We start from the raw sequence: 23128 nt of genomic DNA, 5'->3' as shown, positions 1-23128 counted from the left end.
TAGCAGAAAGGTGGCGGTTGCAATCGTGGGTATACATAAGGTGGTGCTCCTAACCTTGTCTGATTTGCATGGTGGGTCTGTAGGTGTAGTGCTACGTTTGGGACGGGAGTGATTGGAGGGAGTGATATCAGGAAAGGAGTTAGGGACATGTGTAGGGGTTGGTGTATGTGATGTGGCAGGGTGAAATAGTTGTTCAATTAACCATGTGAAAGTCCTAGGGTTACTCCAAATATCAGTATGAATATCACAAATAAGGGACCAGATATCCCCAGCCTCACCCAGAGAGGGAGAAATTTCCCTCTAACTGGGCGAGGTTCCCTTCTCAGGGGAGGCGGAGTTTGATGCCGCATCACCTGAGGAAGGAGTGTCTTCATTTGGAATCGAATTTAGGCCGCTCAAATCAGCTCTGACTTCAGTCAGTGTTCTAGAAGGAATTGGGGCTGGGGTGCAATGTGTAAGGCGGTGTCAAGGTGTGCCTGATTTACCTTTGACCTGGACTGAGTGTGAAGTAACCTCCTTCACTTCGTACGGTCCAGTCCACCTGGGTTCCAGCCACTTTCTCTTGTGGACTGTAACCCTCACCCCGTCACCAACCTTTACCTTCAGTAGTGTCGTGTCCCCCGGCAGCTCCCCCTCCTGGACCTTGTGAACCTGGGTAGAGAGTGCTGCAGAGAGAACCGTCAGTTTTTTCACATAATTAGACATTACAATTTGTTGTACATCAAGGGCGGGCATATGACCTCCCTCCCTTGGTGGACCATGCATGACTCTACCAGTCATTATCCCATGAGGCACATACTTTAGCTATCTTAGCTTTTGCTTTTGGTTTGACGTTCCACCAGATTTTGGGATTGGGGCCTGTACACAGATCCAAATCTGTGGGTTATGCCAAATCTTTCTTCCACCTGTCTCAGGTGTTTGTTAAATGTGAGCCATTTGTCAAATTTGATTTGTCTTGGGATGCCATACCTGGGTATTAGTTTGGTTTGTAGCCACTTAAAAGACTGACCTAGCATCCTCCCCTTTTGTTAGTATTGCCTCTACCCATTTGGAGAACCTATCTACTATGACTAGGAGATAGAGTTTGCCTTTAGATACATTTTCGGGGCCCATGTCGGTGTAGTCTATCCTAATATCCTGAAAACATGCATTAGGTATTACGTATGAGCCCATTGGTGTTTGATATGGTTTCTTTGGGTTGTGTCTGTCACAACCATTGCATTCGTCACAAAATAAATCATCGTCATAAAATAAGTCAGTCATATTTTTTATGTGAGGGTGCCACCAGATGTGCGAGGCCTTTTTGGAGGGTCTTTAGTTTGCCTTCGTGTGTGGGGCCATGTGTTTCTCATAAAAGTTCTGGGTCCATCAGTGTGGCCTGCTTCATGGGCATGGGCTGAGTCTGTATAGATATTCAGTCTTTCCTTTTCCTCTGATGAGGACCTGCGTCAATCCGATGATTTCAGCTAATTTGGCCGATGCTGGTTGAGGGATGATGGCTGATTGAAGGGTGACATCACGAGGTGAGCTGTTTTTTCAATAGCTTTTGCTACTGCAGCAACGTATCTGGAGCATGTTGACTGTCCTACCTCAATGTGGTCAAGTTTGAAGAGTAGTACATCAAGACCCTTCTCTCCCCCTCTTGTTTCTGGAATAGGACGGATGAGGTGAATCCTTCCCTTTCAGAAACATCCAAATGGAACTTGTTCTTGTAGTCAGGTGCAGTCAGAGCTGCTGCCGCTGATAGATCTGTTTTCAGGAATGCTATGGCTGTTGATGCTTCAGCCGTCCAGGCCAGGGGTGCATGGAGGTTCCTTGATCGTAGGATGACCGGTGCTGCCACCCCCTCTGGGCCACACCCAATGGTACAACACCTGATAGGTGGGGTCAGGTGCATCATGTCTTCGTCCCAGTCTGCAGTGTAGAGGCAGTCATCAGTTTCTGTTGCATTGAGTGTGCAATGGATCTCAGCTTGGGGAGTCTTATATGGGTGCAGAGTGTAGATTTGAGCTTTCAGTTGGTTGAACTTAAACTGGATGTGAGGGGTGGCAGGCCCTGTGGGTAGGCATTTTAGCCAGTACACTTCTTGGGCTTCAGACAGTGTGGTCATCGGCAGGAGTGGCATCCTCATCATTCTTACTGGGTGATCAGGTGTTGAAGTGGGAGGGTTGGTTGTAATCTTGCTGCTCCTGCTGCATGTGGCTAGATTCTGGGTGGTTGTATGCTGGCTGTTGCTGATGCATGGGTGTGGGTCCTGGTTGCTGATGTTGCAGAGGTGGGTTTCCCCCACTTCCTCTTGCTCTCCATTGCTGTTGCTGCGGGGAGAGTGGTTTCATGCAATCTCTGGCAAAATGACCGGTAATTCCGCAGTTAAAACACTGGTAATTTCCCCCTCTGTGTTGTCCAGTGTAGGGACCCCGTCGAGCCCATACTGGGTGTTGTTGTTGCAGGATATACTGCTGTGGGTGAGGGTATTGGGGTGGTGGGGCTGCCTGCTGTTGGATCATCTGAGAGACAGTCTGTGCCACGATTTGGGAGATGTCTGTTTTGGTTCCCGGCTCCTTCGTTTCTTCCGCCACCATCTGTTTCTTAGGTTTTTCTCCTTGTTGTGCTTCCTTCAATTGGAGTTTCAGGAGTTGTACCTGGAGGGACTGCACCTGGCTCTCAGCACCCCCTCTTTCCTTGTTGTGCTGGGTCACATGGTGGTGCACATGCGTATTGAATTGGGTCAGAGGAAGTGCAATCAACCCTACCGTTCCTCTGAGTTTGGTTTTAACATCTCCAGGACACCCGTTGACCACCATTTCCTTCCACATGCTGAGTGTGGTATCAGTGTGATCGAATGGTTCTTCGTGGACCGATCTCCATGTGGTCTTAGCCCTGTCCAGGTATGCTGCAGGTTGCTCACCTGGGTTGATTGTAAAGGAGGATAAGGTGGCATGGTTTCTTTCTGTAGGGTATGCTCTCCGTAGAACTTCCCATAATCTGGTACGGAAGTGGTCTATGGGCAGTGTTGGGGCCCGCCATCCAAGGTCAGCTGCTGTCATGAGGGCCTCCATGGTTCCGTGGTCGGTGGCTCTTGCTAGAAGTGCTTTCATGTCTCCTAGGCAGAGTTGCAGGCCTGACGTAAGTGTCTGCAGTTGAAGTAGCCACGCTGAAGCTCCTCCATGTAGGCTAGGCATCTGTCCCATCAGTGTTGTTAAATCAGTCATTTTCCAGGGCTGGTACTCCACAGTGTGTGCATCACCTGGTGTCGGTCGCAGGGGGTACTGTCCTGCCATCTCCTGCTCTCGCTCTCTTCTATCAGCAATTCTGGAGGACCGACGGAGTGTTTCGGACCCCATTGATTCGGTAACTTTGGTTACTGTTCCTCTCCTTATGCCTTCCACACGGTAGGCTCCCTCTCTGTTGTTATCTTGGTTAGCTATTAGCTCCCTGAGTTCCTTAGCTCGAGCTATTGATGATTTCAGCAGCTCCTGCATCTTAGTCACGTTTGGAGCTCCCATTGGAGCTGGGGTGAGCACCATGTCAATTTCTTCTTCGTTTTCGATATCCATGTTCTGATGACAGTCCTCCCTATCCGTCTGATAGAAGTGGTTTGAATCTAATCTTGTTTGTAAGTGTCCTCTGGTTTCAGAGGTGAGAGAGTTCACAGAGGAGCATTGCGGCCTCCGTTCCTGGGGGAGGTCTCCTGCTCCTGGAATCCCAGTTTCGAACTGTTCACATACCATATGGCCAGCCGTTATCCCCAGGGTAATTTCCCCTTTTAACTCCCCTTGGTCTATTCTCAGAACTGGAGCCTGTATTGTGGGAGGTGCCCTGGGTAGGAATGGGTTGTGTGACGGGCTCCGGTGATTTTGTCCCTTTGAGTATGGCTGGGGCTGAACTGCCTCCATTGTCAATTGTGGATATAGTGAGGGAGAAACGGCCACAGGGGGAGCCGTGGGCAAGTTCTCAGGCGGAGCTTTAACATCCCCCGACGCCACAATAGCCACGCCCATCATGTCTGGTGTGTTTTTGGGCAGCACCCTCCTACTCTCCTGTATGGCCCATGTACCTATCTTGAGCTCCCCCTCTGCTCTCTCTCTCTCTCTCTTGTACCTACTTTTTTGAACCTGTGTATGTTGTTTCTCTCCGCCTCACTCGCTTTTGCATGCTCTACTGCGTCCTCTAATTCTGTCTGCATATCTTGGAGTTTCCCCCCTGTAGGTGGTCCTCCGCTAAAATAACCTGCTTGTGTCCATCTTATCCGTAATCCTTTCCACACTTTCTCCACTTTCCCATACTGTTTTTTACCTCCCGCTCTATCAATCATACTCTGATCTAAATATTCATTGAATTTTAGCTTGGGCGTGGTAGCTGCAGACATTTTATCTAGTTCGTCTGATAATGTGTATACTGCGTTATTTAGGTATATTCAATCCTTACTATGTGGTGTTTATTTCTATCGTTGTATGCGTAGCCTGTCCCTGGTCGAGACAAAGGGGGTTATCAGTATGTGACGCCCGCCACGTGTGTATTTCACCGGTATTTTATTTGAATTTGTTCAGCGATTCGTTTAGGTATTTTCTATAAATGATTATGCGATTTCCTTTTGGAACAATATATCAGTGAATATATGCGGTTCTATAACAATTTTCAGAGTAATTCTAGCTCTTTAGGAAATATAGATAGAATGTCTAGACAACCAAGAGTTGTTCAGTGAATTATTTAAATACTTTCTGTAAACAATTCAATAAATTCCTTTATGAACTTATATCAGTAAATTCGAGCGATTCTATAGCAATTGTCAGAATAATTATATATCTTTAGGAAATATGGATAGAATAGAAAAACCCAAAAATCAGTGTGTAGCTTTTAGCGTCTGTCAAACAAAGTCTGTACTAAGCTCGGCGGCTTATTTAAATACTTTCTAGAAACAATTCAGTAAGTTCCTTTATGAACTTATATCAGTAAATTCCAGCGATTCTATAGCAATTGTCAGAATAATTTTAAACTTTAGGCAATATCAACAGGAATGAAAAAAACGAAAATCAGTATTCCATTCGATACTAAGGTGGCTTTGTCTACCAGCACGTGTGCATAATAGCCCAGTTACGTATCCCAACCTACTCCGCGACAAACGTTTCTTTCAATTTAATTTCCCCCATCTCCAAATCATGGAATGTCAACTCTGGTTCATCTTATGTTTATTGTTTGATGTGCAATAGCCACATCATTCCCGATCTCTGTCTAGTGGAAGGCCAAACGTACATATCCTGTATCTACTCGACTACACCTCTTACAAAACCTATTAAATAATACACAGCTTTTTTAATAGGGCATTTTTCATGCAGATTCATTCAATCCAACCACACCTCCACAAGACCTATTCGATGTTATATGTATCAACAGGAGATTTTACTTGCAGATCCGGTTCATCTATCATTCAACTATAACCACACCTCCACAAGACCTTATTCGATAGTACAGAACGTATCAAAATAGGAAATGTTTACTTGCAGATTCGGTTCATCTATCATTAAACTATAACCACACCTCCACAAGACCTTACTTGCAGATTCGGTTCATCTATAACCACACCTCCACAAGACCTTACTTGCAGATTCGGTTCATCTATAACCACACCTCCACAAGACCTTACTTGCAGATTCGGTTCATCTATAACCACACCTCCACAAGACCTTACTTGCAGATTCGGTTCATCTATAATTCATTCATTCGTATGAAATTCTCATTGAATTTCCAACATCCATAATTGTGTCCATTACGTGTTAAAACACAGCCACTATTTAACGTCACCTCTATACACAACCCAATACATATATAATTAGGACAGTTTTCTATGCAGATTTCAGAACAAATAGGGTCCCTGGAGGAATTTAACACATTGGTCAATCACAATTCACACATTCCTATTAAAATAACTGAGTATAGGCCCATTAATAAGAATATATATATATATATTTTTTTACAAAACAAGATATCTTTAATCAATGTCTTAGGTTCTTATGTAAAAAATTTTGGCACCGATTCATACTCACGCCCAGTACTTTCTGATCAAAATTTGGTTTAGACTATAATACAATATGCAGATTTCGATATAACGGGCTCTGCTCACCTTTATATAGAGCGCTCCGATCAGATTTCCTGAGGCAAGATGAATGGCTGGGGAAGTCACTCTTCCGTCTGATTTTTTAGCCGTGATCAGTCTCGTCCTCTTATAATAGATCTACTTATAATAGATCGAATTCAAGAACAACCATCCTCTGCTACCAATTCTGTTAGTGTTCAAATACTGGAGAGTTGAGACCAAATCACGGACGCTGGACAGAGTGGATTTCAGTTGTAACAAAAGACAGTTTTAATGAGTCAGAGATATCTTGTCCCGCAGTTTTACGTGCACGGACCTAGTTCACATAACTCGGCAAGGAGCCAGGTGAAAAAGAGGCCTATACAATGGTTACACACATTTTTATACATAGAATAAAGTAGGTGGAGTCTTGTCGTTTCGGTCTTCTTGACTGGTCGGAGGGTTGGAGGCGGGCCTTGCTCTAGCCAGAGCGGGCCCCATTGGTGCACAGCAAAAGTTCTTTGCTCTTGGGACCGGCCAGTTAGAGGGAGATGAGATGTGTGTTTATATAAGGAAGAGGGGGTCAGTCTTCTGGCTGGGTGTATGTGTTCTTACGACGGAATGTCTTTGTTTATATGAGCTATGTGTATGAATATTTATATAACAGTGGTCATTACAAAAGGAGCAATTTGAGTTGATGTTTTCCTTAAACTTCTTCATATAGTGGTTGGCAGGATAATATTTATGAATAATGTTAAAGGAAACTTCCTTAATTTTGTTAACAAGTAGGTATGGGTCCTTGTGTAATTGTAATGTGATATTGTACCCCCTAGCTCGATTGTCTATTGTTTGTAATCTATGTATGCTTGTGTTCCCTCATGAGCTTTATGTATTGATTTGAAATTAATAAAAAATAAAATACAAATAAAAAAAATATATTGCTGGAATTGATTGCTACGTTATTATACTGTAAATAGTTAAACATGTACGCAAGTCCTTCAAATAAATCGTCTCGGCTAGGTTGAGCTTTCGTAAAATAAAAAGGTTCCGCATACTTTTTTTTCTAGTTCTGTTAAAATACTATTCACTGCTGGAAGTCAAAGATAATCCATACAATATACATATATTGGACTCAGGTAAACATATTTTGACAAGCTATATCACTTTTACAAATGATAAATAAATGCATGTATTGTGTTTATGCAAACGTAAATCAACTGCATGTCCCAAGATGCAAGGGATCTCCGTGATCGCTGCCATTGAAATCGCGTGGGGTCGCTTGCTCCTACGCGCAGATCCAGGATCAGCTGACCATTTCCCAACCTAACCATAGTAATCAGAAGTCAGAGAGCATAACCGATCCTAGATCAGCGCTCTGGAGCAAACTCGCTGAACAACGGCAGTGGTGCGATAGCGACTGTTGATGTTTTTGTTGTCAGTAAGATGGCGACAAGCGGAGAGGCCCCGGAATCTTGGTACCTAGCTCTGCTCGGCTTTGCGGAACATTTTCGCACCTCAAGTCCTCCGAAGATCCGTCTCTGCGTCCACTGTCTGCAGGCGGTGTTTCAGTTCAAGCCGCCGCAGAGGGTCGAGGCCCGAACTCATCTCCAGCTGGGCTCGGTACTCTACCACCACACCAAGAACACCGAACTCGCCCGAAGCCACTTGGAGAAAGCGGTAAGCATTCCCCAGAAACTCCGTGGATGTGTTTTATAGGGGAGGGAAAGGGAAGGCCGCAGCTTTGGCAAAGCTATCGGTGTGTTGTTGATCAGAAAAGTGGACGAGAGTGGTTGATTATCAGTGAGGATATTTAATTATCGCGCGTCAGCTTATAATAATTTTTGGGACATCAATCAAACAATGCAACATTGCATGTACTAAACAGATAATGAAACTAATTTTCGCATTCTGTCCCCCCCCCCCATAGTGGTTCATATCACAACAAGTATCCTTTCGTGTGTGTGTGTGTGTGATAGAGAGCGAGCATGCATGCATCTACCTGAACAAATGTTTACTATGTCTCCATGCCCCGTACGTTTTTTTTCTTCATTGATGCTAGTGTTATCATGCAGAAAAATACATTTCCTTTACAAGTAATACCAGATCCCTCAGTTTGAAGATGTCAAATTCGAGGCAGCAAGTCTTCTGTCAGAACTGTATTGCCAACAGGTAAGTGTAGTATTGTTCTCATTTCCAACCTGTGGCCCACCTTCACCTTGCACTATTACCTGAATTCAATCAAATGTCAGTGTTAAACATGCCTTGCTTATCTGTTCACATGTTTATCTCAGCATTTTTGTTTGTCAACCTTTTGTAAGACAAAATATCATACTCCATTATTTTGGCTTTGGCTGTTATGTCATCATAAAATAGGCCTAATCGGTAATCCTTGCGTTGTCTTTTCCCTCATTAAGCTGCTTTTGCATGTAAGTGAACTCTGAAACAGTAAGATTAACTAGGATATGTTAGTTGGTTTAGCAAACACTTCTGATTTGTAGTGTCCTATACAGTATTGTTGTAAAAGTTATTTATTTAAGTCAATGAACTGATGATTATCTCTGATCTGGTCTTTCTTTGAAGAATCTGGTTGATTCGGCAAAGCCCTTGCTGCGGAAGGCCATCCAGATCTCCCAGCAAACTCCCTACTGGCACTGCAGATTGCTTTTCCAGCTGGCGGTAAGTCAACCTAACAACCTGATAACCAACCTGTAAAATGACTGAAATTTAAAAATTCAAATCAGTTCTGAAGTCGAGGTTCACAGAAATGTATTTAGCTGTTATTCACCTCAATTTACATCTATATGGGTCATTAGTTACTTGTCTTAAATAGTGGATAAAAGTTTTCTTGTCCTTTTTATTTATTTTTCTTCAGCAACTGCACACACTGGAGAAGGATCTGGTGTCAGCTTGTGACCTCCTGGGGGTAGGGGCAGAGTATACCAGGGTAGTGGGCTCTGAATACACCAGGTAGTGTATCATGGTAGAACACAATACAAGTAAAACAGTGTAACAGTTCTAGTAATGTCTGTACTTTATCAAGGTGTTGTTTTACTGCCCTGAGGACTAGTGTTGTGGTCTGGTCAGGTAATGTTACTGATATCCTTGTTTTCTTTCTTCCTGCACAGAGCTCTCTTTCTGTTGAGTAAAGGAATGGTAAGTTGAGAAATATACTAATCATGTCAAGACATTCTCTCATGACGATGAATTAAAATCGAATAATGATAAAACTAAGTAAATTCAATATTCAATTCTGCTGAAACCACTTAGACCATTGCTGTTTTTTAATGAATACTTACTTACCTGCATTAATAGTCACTAGCGGATAGACATTGTTGTAATGGAAGTTTTGAGGCATCCTACTTTAATCATTTGTAAGAAAAATATATTTTTAGGGACAAAATTGCGCCTGTTTTAAGAAGAGTGAAATGTCACCCTGTGTGTTTGTCTAAAGCTGCTGCTGATGGAGAGGAAGCTTGGGGAAGTGCATCCTCTGCTGACTCTGTGTGGGACCATCGTGGAGAACTGGCAGGGAAACCCCATCCAGAAGGAGTCTCTCAGGGTGTTCTTCCTGGTGCTGCAGGTCACACACTACCTGGACGCTGGACAGGTACAGAATCAGAATCAACTTTATACGCCAAGTACATTTACACATACCTGGAATTTGACTTGATGAAGTAGACAGAATATAGACAGGAATGTACACAATCTACATACAGTGTCTTGCGAAAGTATTCGGCCCCCTTGAACTTTGCGACCTTTTGCCACATTTCAGGCTTCAAACATAAAGATATAAAACTGTATTTTTTTGTGAAGAATAAACAACAAGTGGGACACAATCATGAAGTGGAACGACATTTATTGGATATTTCAAACTTTTTTAACAAATCAAAAACTGAAAAATTGGGCGTGCAAAATTATTCAGCCCCCTTAAGTTAATACTTTGTAGCGCCACCTTTTGCTGCGATTACAGCTGTAAGTCGCTTGGGGTATGTCTCTATCAGTTTTGCACATCGAGAGACTGAATTTTTTTCCCATTCCTCCTTGCAAAACAGCTCGAGCTCAGTGAGGTTGGATGGAGAGCATTTGTGAACAGCAGTTTTCAGTTCTTTCCACAGATTCTCGATTGGATTCAGGTCTGGACTTTGACTTGGCCATTCTAACACCTGGATATGTTTATTTTTGAACCATTCCATTGTAGATTTTGCTTTATGTTTTGGATCATTGTCTTGTTGGAAGACAAATCTCCGTCCCAGTCTCAGGTCTTTTGCAGACTCCATCAGGTTTTCTTCCAGAATGGTCCTGTATTTGGCTCCATCCATCTTCCCATCAATTTTAACCATCTTCCCTGTCCCTGCTGAAGAAAAGCAGGCCCAAACCATGATGCTGCCACCACCATGTTTGACAGTGGGGATGGTGTGTTCAGCTGTGTTGCTTTTACGCCAAACATAATGTTTTGCATTGTTGCCAAAAAGTTCAATTTTGGTTTCATCTGACCAGAGCACCTTCTTCCACATGTTTGGTGTGTCTCCCAGGTGGCTTGTGGCAAACTTTAAACAACACTTTTTATGGATATCTTTAAGAAATGGCTTTCTTCTTGCCACTCTTCCATAAAGGCCAGATTTGTGCAATATACGACTGATTGTTGTCCTATGGACAGAGTCTCCCACCTCAGCTGTAGATCTCTGCAGTTCATCCAGAGTGATCATGGGCCTCTTGGCTGCATCTCTGATCAGTCTTCTCCTTGTATGAGCTGAAAGTTTAGAGGGACGGCCAGGTCTTGGTAGATTTGCAGTGGTCTAATACTCCTTCCATTTCAATATTATCGCTTGCACAGTGCTCCTTGGGATGTTTAAAGCTTGGGAAATCTTTTTGTATCCAAATCCGGCTTTAAACTTCTTCACAACAGTATCTCGGACCTGCCTGGTGTGTTCCTTGTTCTTCATGATGCTCTCTGCGCTTTTAACGGACCTCTGAGACTATCACAGTGCAGGTGCATTTATACGGAGACTTGATTACACACAGGTGGATTGTATTTATCATCATTAGTCATTTAGGTCAACATTGGATCATTCAGAGATCCTCACTGAACTTCTGGAGAGAGTTTGCTGCACTGAAAGTAAAGGGGCTGAATAATTTTGCACGCCCAATTTTTCAGTTTTTGATTTGTTAAAAAAGTTTGAAATATCCAATAAATGTCGTTCCGCTTCATGATTGTGTCCCACTTGTTGTTGATTCTTCACAACATTTTTTTATACGTTTTATATCTTTATGTTTGAAGCCTGAAATGTGGCAAAAGGTCGCAAAGTTCAAGGGGGCCGAATACTTTCGCAAGGCACTGTACATACAGTATTTACAGTGCCTTGCAAAAGTATTCATCCCCTTGGCTTTTTTCCTATTTTGTTGCATTACAACCTGTAATTTAAATTGATTTGGGTTTCATGTGACGTACATACACAAAGCAGTCCAAATTGGTCAAGTGAAATAAAATATCTTGTTGCACAATATTCAACAACAAAAAATATGGAAAAGTGGTGTGTGTATATGTATTCACCTTCCCTTTGCTATGAAGCCCCTAAATAAGATCTGGTGCAACCAATTACCTTCAGAAGTCATATTTGTTAGATTGCACACAGGTGGACTTTATTTTAGTGTCACATGATCTGTCACATCTCAGTATATATAAACCTGTTCTGAAAGGCCCCAGAGTCTGCAACACCACTAAGCAAAGGGCACCATGAAGACTATGTAGTTCTTCAAACAGGTCAGGGACAGAGTTGTGGAGAAGTACAGATCAGGGTTGGGTTATAAAAAAAATATCTGAAACTTTGAACATCCCACGGAGCACCATTAAATCTATTATTAAAAAATGTAAAGAATATTGCACCACAACAAACCTGCCAAGAGAGGAGTGCCAACCAAAACTCGCAGACCAGGCAAGGAGGGCATTAATCAGAGAGGCAACAAAGAGACCAAAGATTACCCTGAAGGAGCTTCAAAGCTCCACAGTGGAGATTGGAGTATCTGTCCATAGGACCACTTTAAGCCGTACACTCCACAGAGCTGGGCTTAATGGAAGAGTGGCCAGAAAAAAAGCCACTGCTTAAAGAAAAACATAAGCAAACATGTTTGATGTTCGCCAAAAGGCATATGGGAGACTCGCCAAACATATGGAAGAAGGTACTCTGCTCAGATGAGACTAAAATTGAACTTTTTGGCCATCAAGGAAAACACTATGTCTGGTGCAAACCCAACACCTCTCATCACCATCTCCACAGTGAAGCATGGGGGTGGCAGCATCATGCTGTGGGGATGTTTTTCATTGGCAGGGACTGGGAAACTGGTCAGAATTTAAGGAATGGGCCTCCCGGGTGGCGCAGTGGTCTAGGGCACTGCATCGCAGAAACTCTGGGTTCGCGCCCAGGCTCTGTCGCAGCCGGCCGCGACGGGGAGGTCGTGGGGCGACGTATAATTGGCCTAGTGTCGTCCGGGTTAGGGAGGGTTTGGCCGGTAGGGATATCCTTGTCTCATCGCGCACTAGTGACTCCTGTGGCAGGCCGGGTGCAATGCACGCTAACCAGGTCGCCGGATGCACGGTGTTTCCTCCGACACATTGGTGTGGCTGGCTTCCGGGTTGGATGCGTGCTGTATTAAGAAGCAGTGCGGCTTGGTTGGGTTGTGTTTCGGAGGACGCATGGCTTTCGACCTTCGTCTCTCCCGAACCGGTACGGGAGTTGTAGCGATAAGACAAGATAGTAACTACTAACAATTGGACACCACGAAATTGGGGAGAAAAGGGGGTAAAATAAAATTAAAATAAAACAATTGAAGGAATGATGGATGGCGCTAAATACAGGGAAATTCTTGAGGGAAACCTGTTTCATTCTTCCAGACATTTGAGACGGGGACGGAGGTAAACCTTCCAGCAGGACAATGACCCTAAGCATACTGCTAAAGCAACACTCGAGTGGTTTAAGGGGAAACATTTAAATATCTTGGAATGGACTAGTCAAAGCCCAGACCTCAATCCAATTGACAATCTGTGGTATGACTTAAAGATTGCTGTACACCAGCAGAACCCATCCAATTTGAAGGAGTTGGAGCAGTTTTGCCTTGAAGTATGGGAAAAAATCCAATGGCTAGATGTGCCAAGCTTTTAGAGACATACCCCAAGAGACGTGCAGCTGTGATTGCTGCGAAAGGTAGCTCTACAAAATATTGACTTTGGGGGGGGTGAATAGTTATGCACGCTCAAGTTTTCTGTTTTTATTTCTTGTTTCTTTCACACACAAAAAATTGCATCTTCAAGGTGGTAGGCATGTTGTGTAAATCAAATGATACAACCCCCCCAAAAAAAATTCATTCCAGGTTGTAAGGCAACAAAATAGGAAAAATGCCAAGGGTGTGAATACTTTCGCAAGCCACTGTAAAATATAGATACAGTAGACCTCACTCACTTAGCAGACGTGGGATAATGCCTGAGTTTTTTTGAAGTCCTGATTATGTGGTCCATGGTCACAAAATAAAAAGATAAGGGGCCTGTTGTCAAAAATGTACAGTTGAAGTTGGAGGTTTACATACACTGTAGCCAAAAAAAATGTAACTCCGTTTTTCAAAATTCCTGACATTTAATCAGAGTAAAAATTCCATGTCTTAGGTCAGTTAGGATCACTACTTTATTTTGAGAATGTGAAATTATTTATTTAAGCTTTTATTTATTTCATCACATTCCCAGTGGGTCAGATGTTTGCATACACTCAATTAGTATTTGGTAGCTTTGCCTTTTAAATTGTTTATCTTGGGTCAAACATTTCGGGTTGCCTTCCACAAGCTTCCCACTTTAAGTTGGGTGAATTTTGGCCCATTTCCTCCTGACAGAGCTGGTGTAACTGAGTCAGGTTTGTAGGCCTCCTTGCTCGCACATGCTTTTTCAGTTCTTCCCACAAATTTTCTATGGGATTGAGGTCAGGACTTTGTGATGGCCACTCCAATACCTTGACTTTGTTGTCCTTAAGCCATTTTGCCACAACTTTAGAAGTATGCTTGGGGTCATTGTCCATTTGGTAGACCCATTTGCGACCAAGCTTTAACTTCCTGACTGATGTCTTGAGATGTTGCTTCAATATATCCACATTATTTTCCTCCCTCATGTGGCCATCTATTTTGGGAAGTGCACCAGTCCCTCCTGCAGCAAAGCACCCCCACAACATGGCGCTACCACCTCCGTGCTTCACGGTTGGGATGGTGTTCTTCGACTTGCAAGCCTCCCCTTTTTCCTCCAAACATAACGATGGTCATTATGGCCAAACAGTTCTATTTTTGTTTAATCAGACCAGAGGACATTTCTCCAAAAAGTATGATCTTTGTCCCCATGAACAGTTGCAAACCGTAGTCTGTCTTTTTTGTGGCGGTTTTTGAGCAGTGGCTTCTTCCTTGCTGAGCGGCCTTTCAGGTTATGTCAATATTAGACTCGTTTTACTGTGGATATAGATACTTTGGTACCTGTTTCCTCCAGCATCTTCACAAGGTCCTTTACTGTTATTCTTGGATTGATTATCACTTTTCGCACCAAAGTACATTCATCTCTACAAGACAGAACGCGTCTCCTTCCTGAGATGTATGATGACTGCGTGGTCCCATGGTGTTTATACTTGCAAACTACTATTTGTACAGATGAACATGGTACCTTCAGGCATTTTGAAATTACTCCCAAGGATAAACCAAGCTTGTGGAGGTCTTTTTTTGAGGTCTTAGCTGATTTCTTTTGATTTTCCCATGATGTCAAGCAAAGAGGCACCAAGTTTGAAGGTAGGCCTTGAAATACATCCACAGGTACACCTCCAACTGACTCAAATTATGTCAATTAGCCTATCAGAAGCTTCTAAAGCCATGACATCATTTTCTGGAATTTTCCAAGCTGTTTAAAGGCACAGTCAATTTAGTGTGCCTTCTGGAATTGTGAATTATAAGTGAAATAATCTGTCTGTAAACAATTGTTGGAAAAATTACTTGTCATGCGCAAAGTAGATTTCCTAACCGACTTGCCAAAACGATAGTTTGTTAACAAGAAATTTGTGGCATGGTTGAAAAACAAGTTGTAATGACTCCAACCTAAGTGTATGTAAACTTCTGACCTCAACTGTATAAAATAGGACTTAATTAACACGGCAAGATTTAGGAGCAATATGCACGCAGAGATGAAGTCATCATACAATTCCAGATGTAATCCCACTTGAAAAGGCACATAACCGATGTAATAAATATCTTTGGGCTGATAGGTGAAGAGTGTGAAGCCTTGTCTGAAGCAGTTGCAGCAGTGCATCCAGACCATCTCTACACTCCACGACGATGAGATCCTACCCAGTAACCCTGCCGACCTGTTCCACTGGCTGCCCAAGGAGCACATGTGTGTCCTTGTCTACCTGGTGGGATACAGCTACTGCAAGTGACCTTTGACCTCTATTGGTCATATTGTTCTTGTCACGACAGACTTTACTTACTTGTTTTTCTTCCACAGGTGACAGTCATGCACTCCATGCAAGCAGGCTACCTGGAGAAGGCCCAGAAATACACAGACAAAGCTCTCATGCAGCTGGAAAAGCTCAAAAGTAAGTCAATGGAATCCTCACCATAGAATTACATATACAGGTCATTTAAAAGGATCTCTGTGATCCTCACCCTCTCTCAATCTCCCAGCGATTTTTCAGCTGTAGAAGTATTGTGGTTGTCAGTGACTTTCTGTTGCTGTTGATGCTGCTGATATTGATGTGTTTTCCAGTGCTGGACTCCAGCCCCATCCTCTCCACATTCCAAGTCATTCTTCTGGAGCACATCATCATGTGCCGACTCGTCACTGGTCACAAGGCCACGGCATTGCAAGAGGTAGGGAACATGCTTAACATACACATGAATTCATGTAAACGGATAGATTTTCGTGATGCTGATGGTTTCCCTCTTCTCAGATCTCTCAGGTGTGTCAGCTGTGTGCACAGTCTCCCAGGTTATTCACCAACCATGCATCCCAGCTACACACCCTGCTAGTGAGTAGCTTTCTAGCCTTGGATTTCTATTTCTTATATCTGTACTTTGTGCAGTGGACAGGTAGTTGTTCTGTTATGATTTTCTATGTTGTGCCGATCACCTCCCTCGTCACTGTTGTGGTCTGTTCCAGGGTCTCTACTGTCTCTCAGTGAACTGCATGGATAACGCTGAGGCGCAGTTCACTGCTGCCCTGCGGGTGAGTGACGTGAGTGTGTCTACTAAGATATCTATTGGCAAAATTAGTAACCTCCTTAGTTTGATATTTCTGGGTGTGTTAATTGAAATACATCTGTGTTTCACTCTTCCAGCTGACGACGCACCAGGAACTGTGGGCGTTCATTGTAACCAACCTGGCCAGCGTCTATATCAGGGAGGGCAACAGGGACCAGGAGGTCAGAGGACATCTGGGGTGCATTCAGGATAGCAGGGTTGTTGTATGTGATGAATGTGAGTTCTTCACCTGACGTAATATGTCCCTGTTTTTGTTATAACAGCTTTATAACCTGTTGGAGAGGATAAATCCTGATCACAACTTCCCTGTCAGGTAAGAAAGTGTTTGTATGTTTATCTATGTATTTTTGCAATCTTGCGATTGATGTTTGATTCTAAATGGACTCCTCTACTCCTCCCGTTCCAGCTCTCATTGTCTGCGAGCAGCAGCCTTCTACATCCGTGGACTGCTCTCTTTCTTCCAGGGACGCTATAATGAGGCCAAGTAAGTTCAACCATGGCTCACCAGAAACTATTTCTTGATGTACATCTCCATTACATCACATACAAATAATATCTTCACACGTTTAGAATACCTGCTCAGTTGGAAAGAAAGCCGAAGAGCGCGGCTGTGAAACCTTAACAAAAACGTGTTAGTGACTGTGTGTCGCGTTAGGCGTTTCCTGAGGGAGACTCTGAAGATGTCCAATGCTGAAGACCTGAATCGTCTGACTGCATGCTCTCTGGTCTTACTGGGGCATATCTTCTACGTGCTCGGGAACCACCGGGTGAGATCACATCACAGGGCTCTCCAGGATCATATTGCAGTGTTTCCAAAAGCACATCTTTTCTCGGAGTAATGCTAGGAGGTGTGATTGAATCTTAACCATGCATTTGGTCCTGTCTGTATTTCCGCCAGGAGAGTAACAACATGGTGGTCCCAGCCATGCAGCTGGCCAGCAAGATCCCTGATATGTCAGTCCAGCTCTGGTCCTCGGCTCTGCTCAAGGGTAAGGCAACACCTGTCTGTGTGTGTCTGTTTTTGAGATGTACTGACTGAAATGACTGTTCTCCCTGTAGATCTGAACAAGGCATGTGGGAACACGATAGACGCCCATGAAGCAGCTCAGATGCACCAGAACTTCTCCCAGCAGCTCCTGCAGGACCACATCGCTGCCTGCAGCCTCCCTGAGCACAACCTCATCAGTGTATGATTCATCAATCACTCAATCTTTATAACCCATGCACTGCCTTCCAAAGCATAACTTCATTTGGATAAGAACTGATCAATCAGTATATCAGTTAGTCATCCATCAATATCTTTGTACTGTACCATGGTGAATATTTATACACAGAAAATACACAACAAGTACATGCACAGTTAGAGGAATGATTTTATTTTATTAGTATCATCATTAGCTGACACCATGACGATAGCTTGTCTTCCTGGGGTCCGACACATAGCGAAAAAATACTTTACAGACAAATGACTTTACAATTGACATTTAACAAGTAGACATTCCAGCTAGAGGAATGAGTGTGAGACAGTGAGCTGACAGACTGTGTGTTGTTGCAGTGGACGGATGGACCTCCTCCAGTGGGTCAGTTCCAGGCCCAGAATGGACCCTCTACCAGCCTGGCCAGCCTGCTCTAAGGACCACCACACCATGAGAGAGAGAGCTGGAGAGAGAAAGGAAGGGAAAGGTTGAGGGGGTAGAAGAGGGACAGAGATGTGAAGGGGCAGACTTATATTCCGCTGATCTGCATACAGCCTGGATGCTGGTTTGTTTCAGTATTGACCAGTTTCATTGTAGTTACTATGCCAACAAGCATAGCTAACCAATGCTGAAACAATACTACATATTTTATCTAGAATTCTAAAGATCTTAACTTGTTCTTTCAACGGTAGGACTTTTTTAGTGGGAAGGTGGTGGGACACGCAAAAGGTGTTTATCTTTAGGTGGTGAGATGAGAGAGAACTGAGCTTACACCTCAGAGAGACTGCCACTGGGCACTGCATTAGCAGGGCGTACACATAATGAAACTATGCACCTTTATAGAGTTGAAATGTAATGTGATGAGTAGCCTGGAGTAGAAGCTAGCTTTTTGGTCTAGCTGGCGGTATGAATGGTTGACATTGAATTGCTGACAACTAAGGTACCATAGAAGGTTTTCACACACAGAGTTGTGCCCCGAACTCAAGGCAGAACAATAATCCAGTTGAAGAAAGAAGACCATCTCTGTGACACTGCAGCGACCTGAGATAGAACCTAACCATCGTTTAAAGTTCTACACTTTGTCCCCCAAGTTTCATTGTTGTCAAGCTCCTAACAACGGTCCTGGAGTGGGAAGTTAAGACATTGGATTGGGTGAATATTTTAATATCATATTCTTTTTTAATGGCAAGTTGAATTTGGGAGGCAATGTTTGAACCCATTTTTTTTCAGTAGGCGGTAACAAAACTAAAACTACATTTTATCTAGATACAGTGCCTGTGGAAAGTATTCAGCAAACCCTTTGCTTTGAGACTTCAAACTGAGCTCAGGTGCATCCTGTTTCCATTGATTGTCCTTGGAATGTTTCATCAACTTGATTAGAGTCCACCTGTTGTAAATTCAATTGATTGGACATGATTTGGAAAGGGACACACCTGTCTATATAAGGTCCCGCAGTTGACAGTCCATGTCAGAGCAAAAACCAAGCCATGAGATCAACAAAATTGTCTGTAGAGCTCCGGAACAGGATTGTGTCGGCACAGATCTGGGGAAGGGTACCAAAAAATATATGCTGCATTGAAGGTCCCCAAGAAGACAGTGGCCTCCTCCATTCTTAAATGGAAGAAGTTTGGAACCACCAAGACTCTTCCTAGAGCTGGCTGCCTGACCAAACTGAGCAATAGGGGGAGAAGGGCTTTGGTTAGGGAGGTGACCAAGAACCCAGAGTTCCTCTGTGGAGATGGGAGAACCTTCCAGAAGGACGACCATCTCTGCAGCACTCCACCAATCAGGCCTTTATGGTAGAGTGGCCAGATGGAAGCCTCTCTTCAGTAAAAGGCACATGACATCCCGCTTGGAGTTTGCCAAAAGGCATCTAAAAGACGCACACCATGAGAAACAAGATTCTCTGGTCTTATGAAACCAAGATTGAACTCTTTGGCCTGAATTCCAAGTGTCACGTCAGGATGAAACCTGGCACCATCCCTACGGTGAAATGTAGTTTTAGCATCATCGTGCTGTGGGGACGTTTTTCAGCGGCAGGGACTGGAAGACTAGTCAGGATCGAGGCAAAGATGAATGGAGCAAAATACAGAAAGACGCTTGATGAAAACCTGCTTCAGAGCGCACAGCTCCGCCGACTGGAGTGAAGGTTCACCTTCCATCAGGACAACGACCCTAAGCACACAGCCAAAACAACGCAGGAGTGGCTTCGGGACAAGTCTGAATGTCCTTGAGTGGCCCAGCCAGAGCCCAGACTTGAACTCAATCGAATATCTCTGGAAAGACCTGAAAATAGCTGTGTAGCAATGCTCCCTATCCAATCTGACAGAGTTTGAGAGGATCGGCAGAGAAGAATGGGAGAAACTCCCCAAATACAGGTGTGCCAAGCTTGTAGCGTCATACCCAAGAAGACTCAGGGCTGTAATCGCTGCCAAAGGTGCTTAAATTTTTTTTTGAAAAAAATGTTTTTGATTTGTCATTATGGGATATTGTGATGAGGGCGGCAGGGTAGCCTAGTGGTTAGAGCGTTGGGCTAGTAACCGAAAGGTTGCAAGACTGAATCTGTCGTTCTGCCCCTGAACAAGGCAGTTAACCCACAGTTATTGAAAATAAGATTTCATCAATTTTAGAATAAGGCGAGTGATTAACAAAATGTGGTAAAAGTCAAGGGGTCTGAATACTTTCCGACTGCACTGTATGTTATTCCTACTCATATTTTCCCTTTTGTTCCACCGTTTGTTTATTTACCTTGTAAAGCTCCCTGTATTTTAGACATCTAAAAGGTATTGTCCCCCTGAAAACTCCCAAGTGCACCCAGAGAGAGGCACTGCAGAGTCATTTTTGAGCAACCTGTTGGTGACATGGCAGAGAACACTTGTATTATTTTACAGAACTGTTTAACGAGTAAGGGTTTGTCAACTATCAAATCTATCACCAACTTTTTCAAGAATAACACACTCCTTAATCACTCTGTAATTATATTTGATTGTCATTGTATTGTATCACAATGCAGACTTAGTTTAGCAGCCTTATAAACAATAATACGTTGCAAATATTTCCCTCTTTATTTTTAACAAATGAATCCATTTATTCGATTTTGTAAAGTTTGACTATTTATATACCATGTTTGACCATATTATATCGGTTTCACTATTTATTTTTGCAGGTACGTTTTTGTATAGATATGGCAGAAAATATAAATGTTTTGTGACCTTTTTCCCCAATGTGTATTTTTATGTTTCTTATGAATGATTTAAACATGTAAATACTAGGTTTGGTCAGTTGTGAAACAAAATGCTAGAGCTACGACGACTGCCTTGTGTTTTTATTTTCAAGTCTACATTATACTACAAGGTTATAATAGGTTGGTTACCCTGCTCATTACAGTATTTTAGAATTCTGGTTTTGTGTTTTTAAATAAAAGATTTCTTTCAACACATCAAGACTTGAAAAAAAAAAAGATAATTGTAAAAACAAGTTCTCTTTTGCATCAACTGTATTTTATGCTGAACTGAACATTCCAAATCAACACGTTATCATCTTCAACTTTGATTTGTCCAGAGCATTGATGCATAACATCTAACTGCTCTTTTTAACCCATGGACCACACACATATGTGACAAATTTGATATGTGACACTCAAAATGCTTATTTTCACGTTTATGCTTAAAGGCACATTTATGCCCTCAATATACAGTATGTGGGAAGACGTTTTCCCTTTGAATGAAACTTGTTGTTGGGATTATACAGTTAATGGGTGTGGGGATTGTCGCTGCATTGGATTTTTGTCATTTAGCATACGCTCTTATCCAGAGCAACTTACAGTAATGAGTGCATACATTTCTGTACTGGTCCCCTGTGGGAATCGAACCCACAACCCTGCTGTTGCAAGCGCCATGCTCTACCAAAAGGCTGATTGTGTAGTGTCTTGACCAATGTTTGAATTACAATTTGACCCAAAGGTTCCCTAAAAAAAATAGTTGTCTAGACCAATGTTAATATTCTTAACCTTTATGGAGCTTTCCATGTTAATATTCTAAATGAAATATTTCCTTGATTCCCAGTGTCCTTGATGCCTCAACGGCTTTCACAAAACACAGGTTCCTTCCCTCAGACCTTCCTGTTTTGAGAAGGAGGTTAAGGAGGTTAAGGAATCAAGGAATCAAGGACACGAATCAAGGAAAGATTCTTAAGATTTACCCCATAGTTGTTCTACCACAGGGACATTAAGGAAGTCAGTAGAGGGTTCCCCCTAACCACTGATACAGGGTCAGATATTTGAATCCCCCTAATGGTAAAGGCTAGGGATGTGGTGGCATAATCTCATCCTAGATCTGTAGTTACAGGCATATTCTACCTGAAGCGTACGTGAGACAGTTACTGAGATCAGTCCTCCAGACTAGTCACATGTTTGTCTTTATGTCTGATTTGCAGAGCCTAGTGTAGAAGCCTGAGGTGGACTAGCTTGAGGTAAAAGTTGCCCTTAAATGCAGGTCTAGGATCAGATTAACCAACGCTTGATCTAAATCTTAGACTTTATGGAGGTGACAAAATACTGAACCCGTGTCAGAGTGTAGAGGCCACTTCTACCTCCTCAGACCGCTCCAATGAAAGGGCAGGATAAAACCACCAATAACCCCACAATCTGCTTCATCTCAATATAACGAATGCAGATGATTACCCTCCAATGGTTTTGTGAAAGGATAGAGTAAAGAGAGATGAGCTTGAAAGAGAAAGAATGGGAAAGGGGGAGGAGGGGGGGGGGGGGTGAGATTTCAAAGCACTGCTGTGAGTGTGATACTAGCCACTGATGCTTATTAGGTAATAGGTGTCTTAGCAAAGCTATGTGAAGGAGGAGGCCCTAGCACTTCCTGCCAAATAGTGAGTGGGGCTGATCGTGACTGCGACGGCTACTTCCTGCTTTGTACAGTACTTAATGGGGATTAAGTTGAAGCTGTCATGATGTTACTGGCGGCCATTACCTCATGCAGGGAGAGGAGAAGCCACAGTCCGTGACCATACCACAGTAAAAGAAACGCTGTGTGAATCTGAAATTAGGACGTGGTTCTTATTGGTTGATCGCCACAATGTGTTGTGGTTGATGAATATTTAGCAGAGATCATTCATATGTTCACGTCTTAATGAAAGATGCATAAGGAATGTAGTCTGTTTTCTCACCAATGCTTACTGTAAATAGAGAGAAAAAACAGGGAGACTGAGTCAGAGAAAGACATGGAGTCAGAGAATGTAAGGGGACCATAACAGGAACAAAAATACATCACAAGCACAAAACCTCCATTGTATTACATTTACAAACGTACAAGTGCATGGGATATAAAGTCATGATTTGATAGTGCCAAGAAGAGAGCTGAGAATGGTAAAGGAACCCAGACGCTATGTGAAGGGAGTGGTATTCAGTCTGTGATGGACGGGTCACTAGTCAGATGCTCTGACTGCAGTAGTCCATAACAATGAAGCAACCTGACTGTCTTCAGTAGTCTTCTATATTAGTAGCCTAGTCTTCACTCTTAGTCCTAAGGCGCGGCAGGCTTTTGTTTTATTCTAATGCTACAATACCAGGTTTAACTAA

The 23128-nt window shown here is 43.1% G+C and overlaps 1 protein-coding gene across 2 annotated transcripts; it reads left to right on the top strand.

Moving 5' to 3' along the window:
• The first annotated feature begins 7418 nt into the window (after nucleotides 1–7418).
• Nucleotides 7419–20977, top strand: LOC139386499 (MAU2 chromatid cohesion factor homolog). 2 transcript variants are annotated; one of them, XM_071132073.1, is made up of 19 exons: nucleotides 7419–7750; nucleotides 8001–8018; nucleotides 8177–8242; nucleotides 8654–8749; nucleotides 8946–9040; nucleotides 9199–9226; nucleotides 9525–9680; nucleotides 15349–15495; nucleotides 15588–15678; nucleotides 15849–15952; nucleotides 16033–16110; nucleotides 16242–16307; nucleotides 16420–16503; nucleotides 16606–16655; nucleotides 16749–16826; nucleotides 16998–17109; nucleotides 17241–17331; nucleotides 17402–17529; nucleotides 17898–20977. In XM_071132073.1, exons 1-19 carry the CDS (start codon nucleotides 7517–7519, stop codon nucleotides 17973–17975), a joined length of 1800 nt encoding a protein of 599 aa, XP_070988174.1. In that variant the 5' UTR covers nucleotides 7419–7516; the 3' UTR covers nucleotides 17976–20977. The 2 variants fall into 2 exon arrangements, with proteins under 2 accessions (XP_070988174.1, XP_070988173.1); XM_071132072.1 differs by having other exon boundaries at nucleotides 7432–7750; nucleotides 16242–16316.
• Nucleotides 20978–23128: the final 2151 nt, after the last annotated feature.

The sequence above is a fragment of the Oncorhynchus clarkii genome, chromosome 28, assembly GCF_045791955.1.
Source record: "Oncorhynchus clarkii lewisi isolate Uvic-CL-2024 chromosome 28, UVic_Ocla_1.0, whole genome shotgun sequence".
Classification (NCBI taxonomy): Eukaryota; Metazoa; Chordata; class Actinopteri; order Salmoniformes; family Salmonidae; genus Oncorhynchus; species Oncorhynchus clarkii.
Note: the sequence above shows the minus strand (reverse complement) of the source record. Positions and strands in the feature narration are given on the sequence as shown.

Bases quoted from the DNA above. Each gene is read 5' to 3' on its own strand.
- LOC139386499 (XM_071132072.1), top strand. From the start codon at position 7,517: ATGGCGACAAGCGGAGAGGCCCCGGAATCTTGGTACCTAGCTCTGCTC. The intron at 15,679-15,848 runs GTAAGTCAATGG...TGTGTTTTCCAG, and splicing joins GCAGCTGGAAAAGCTCAAAA to TGCTGGACTCCAGCCCCATC. The intron at 17,110-17,240 runs GTGAGATCACAT...TATTTCCGCCAG, and splicing joins ACGTGCTCGGGAACCACCGG to GAGAGTAACAACATGGTGGT.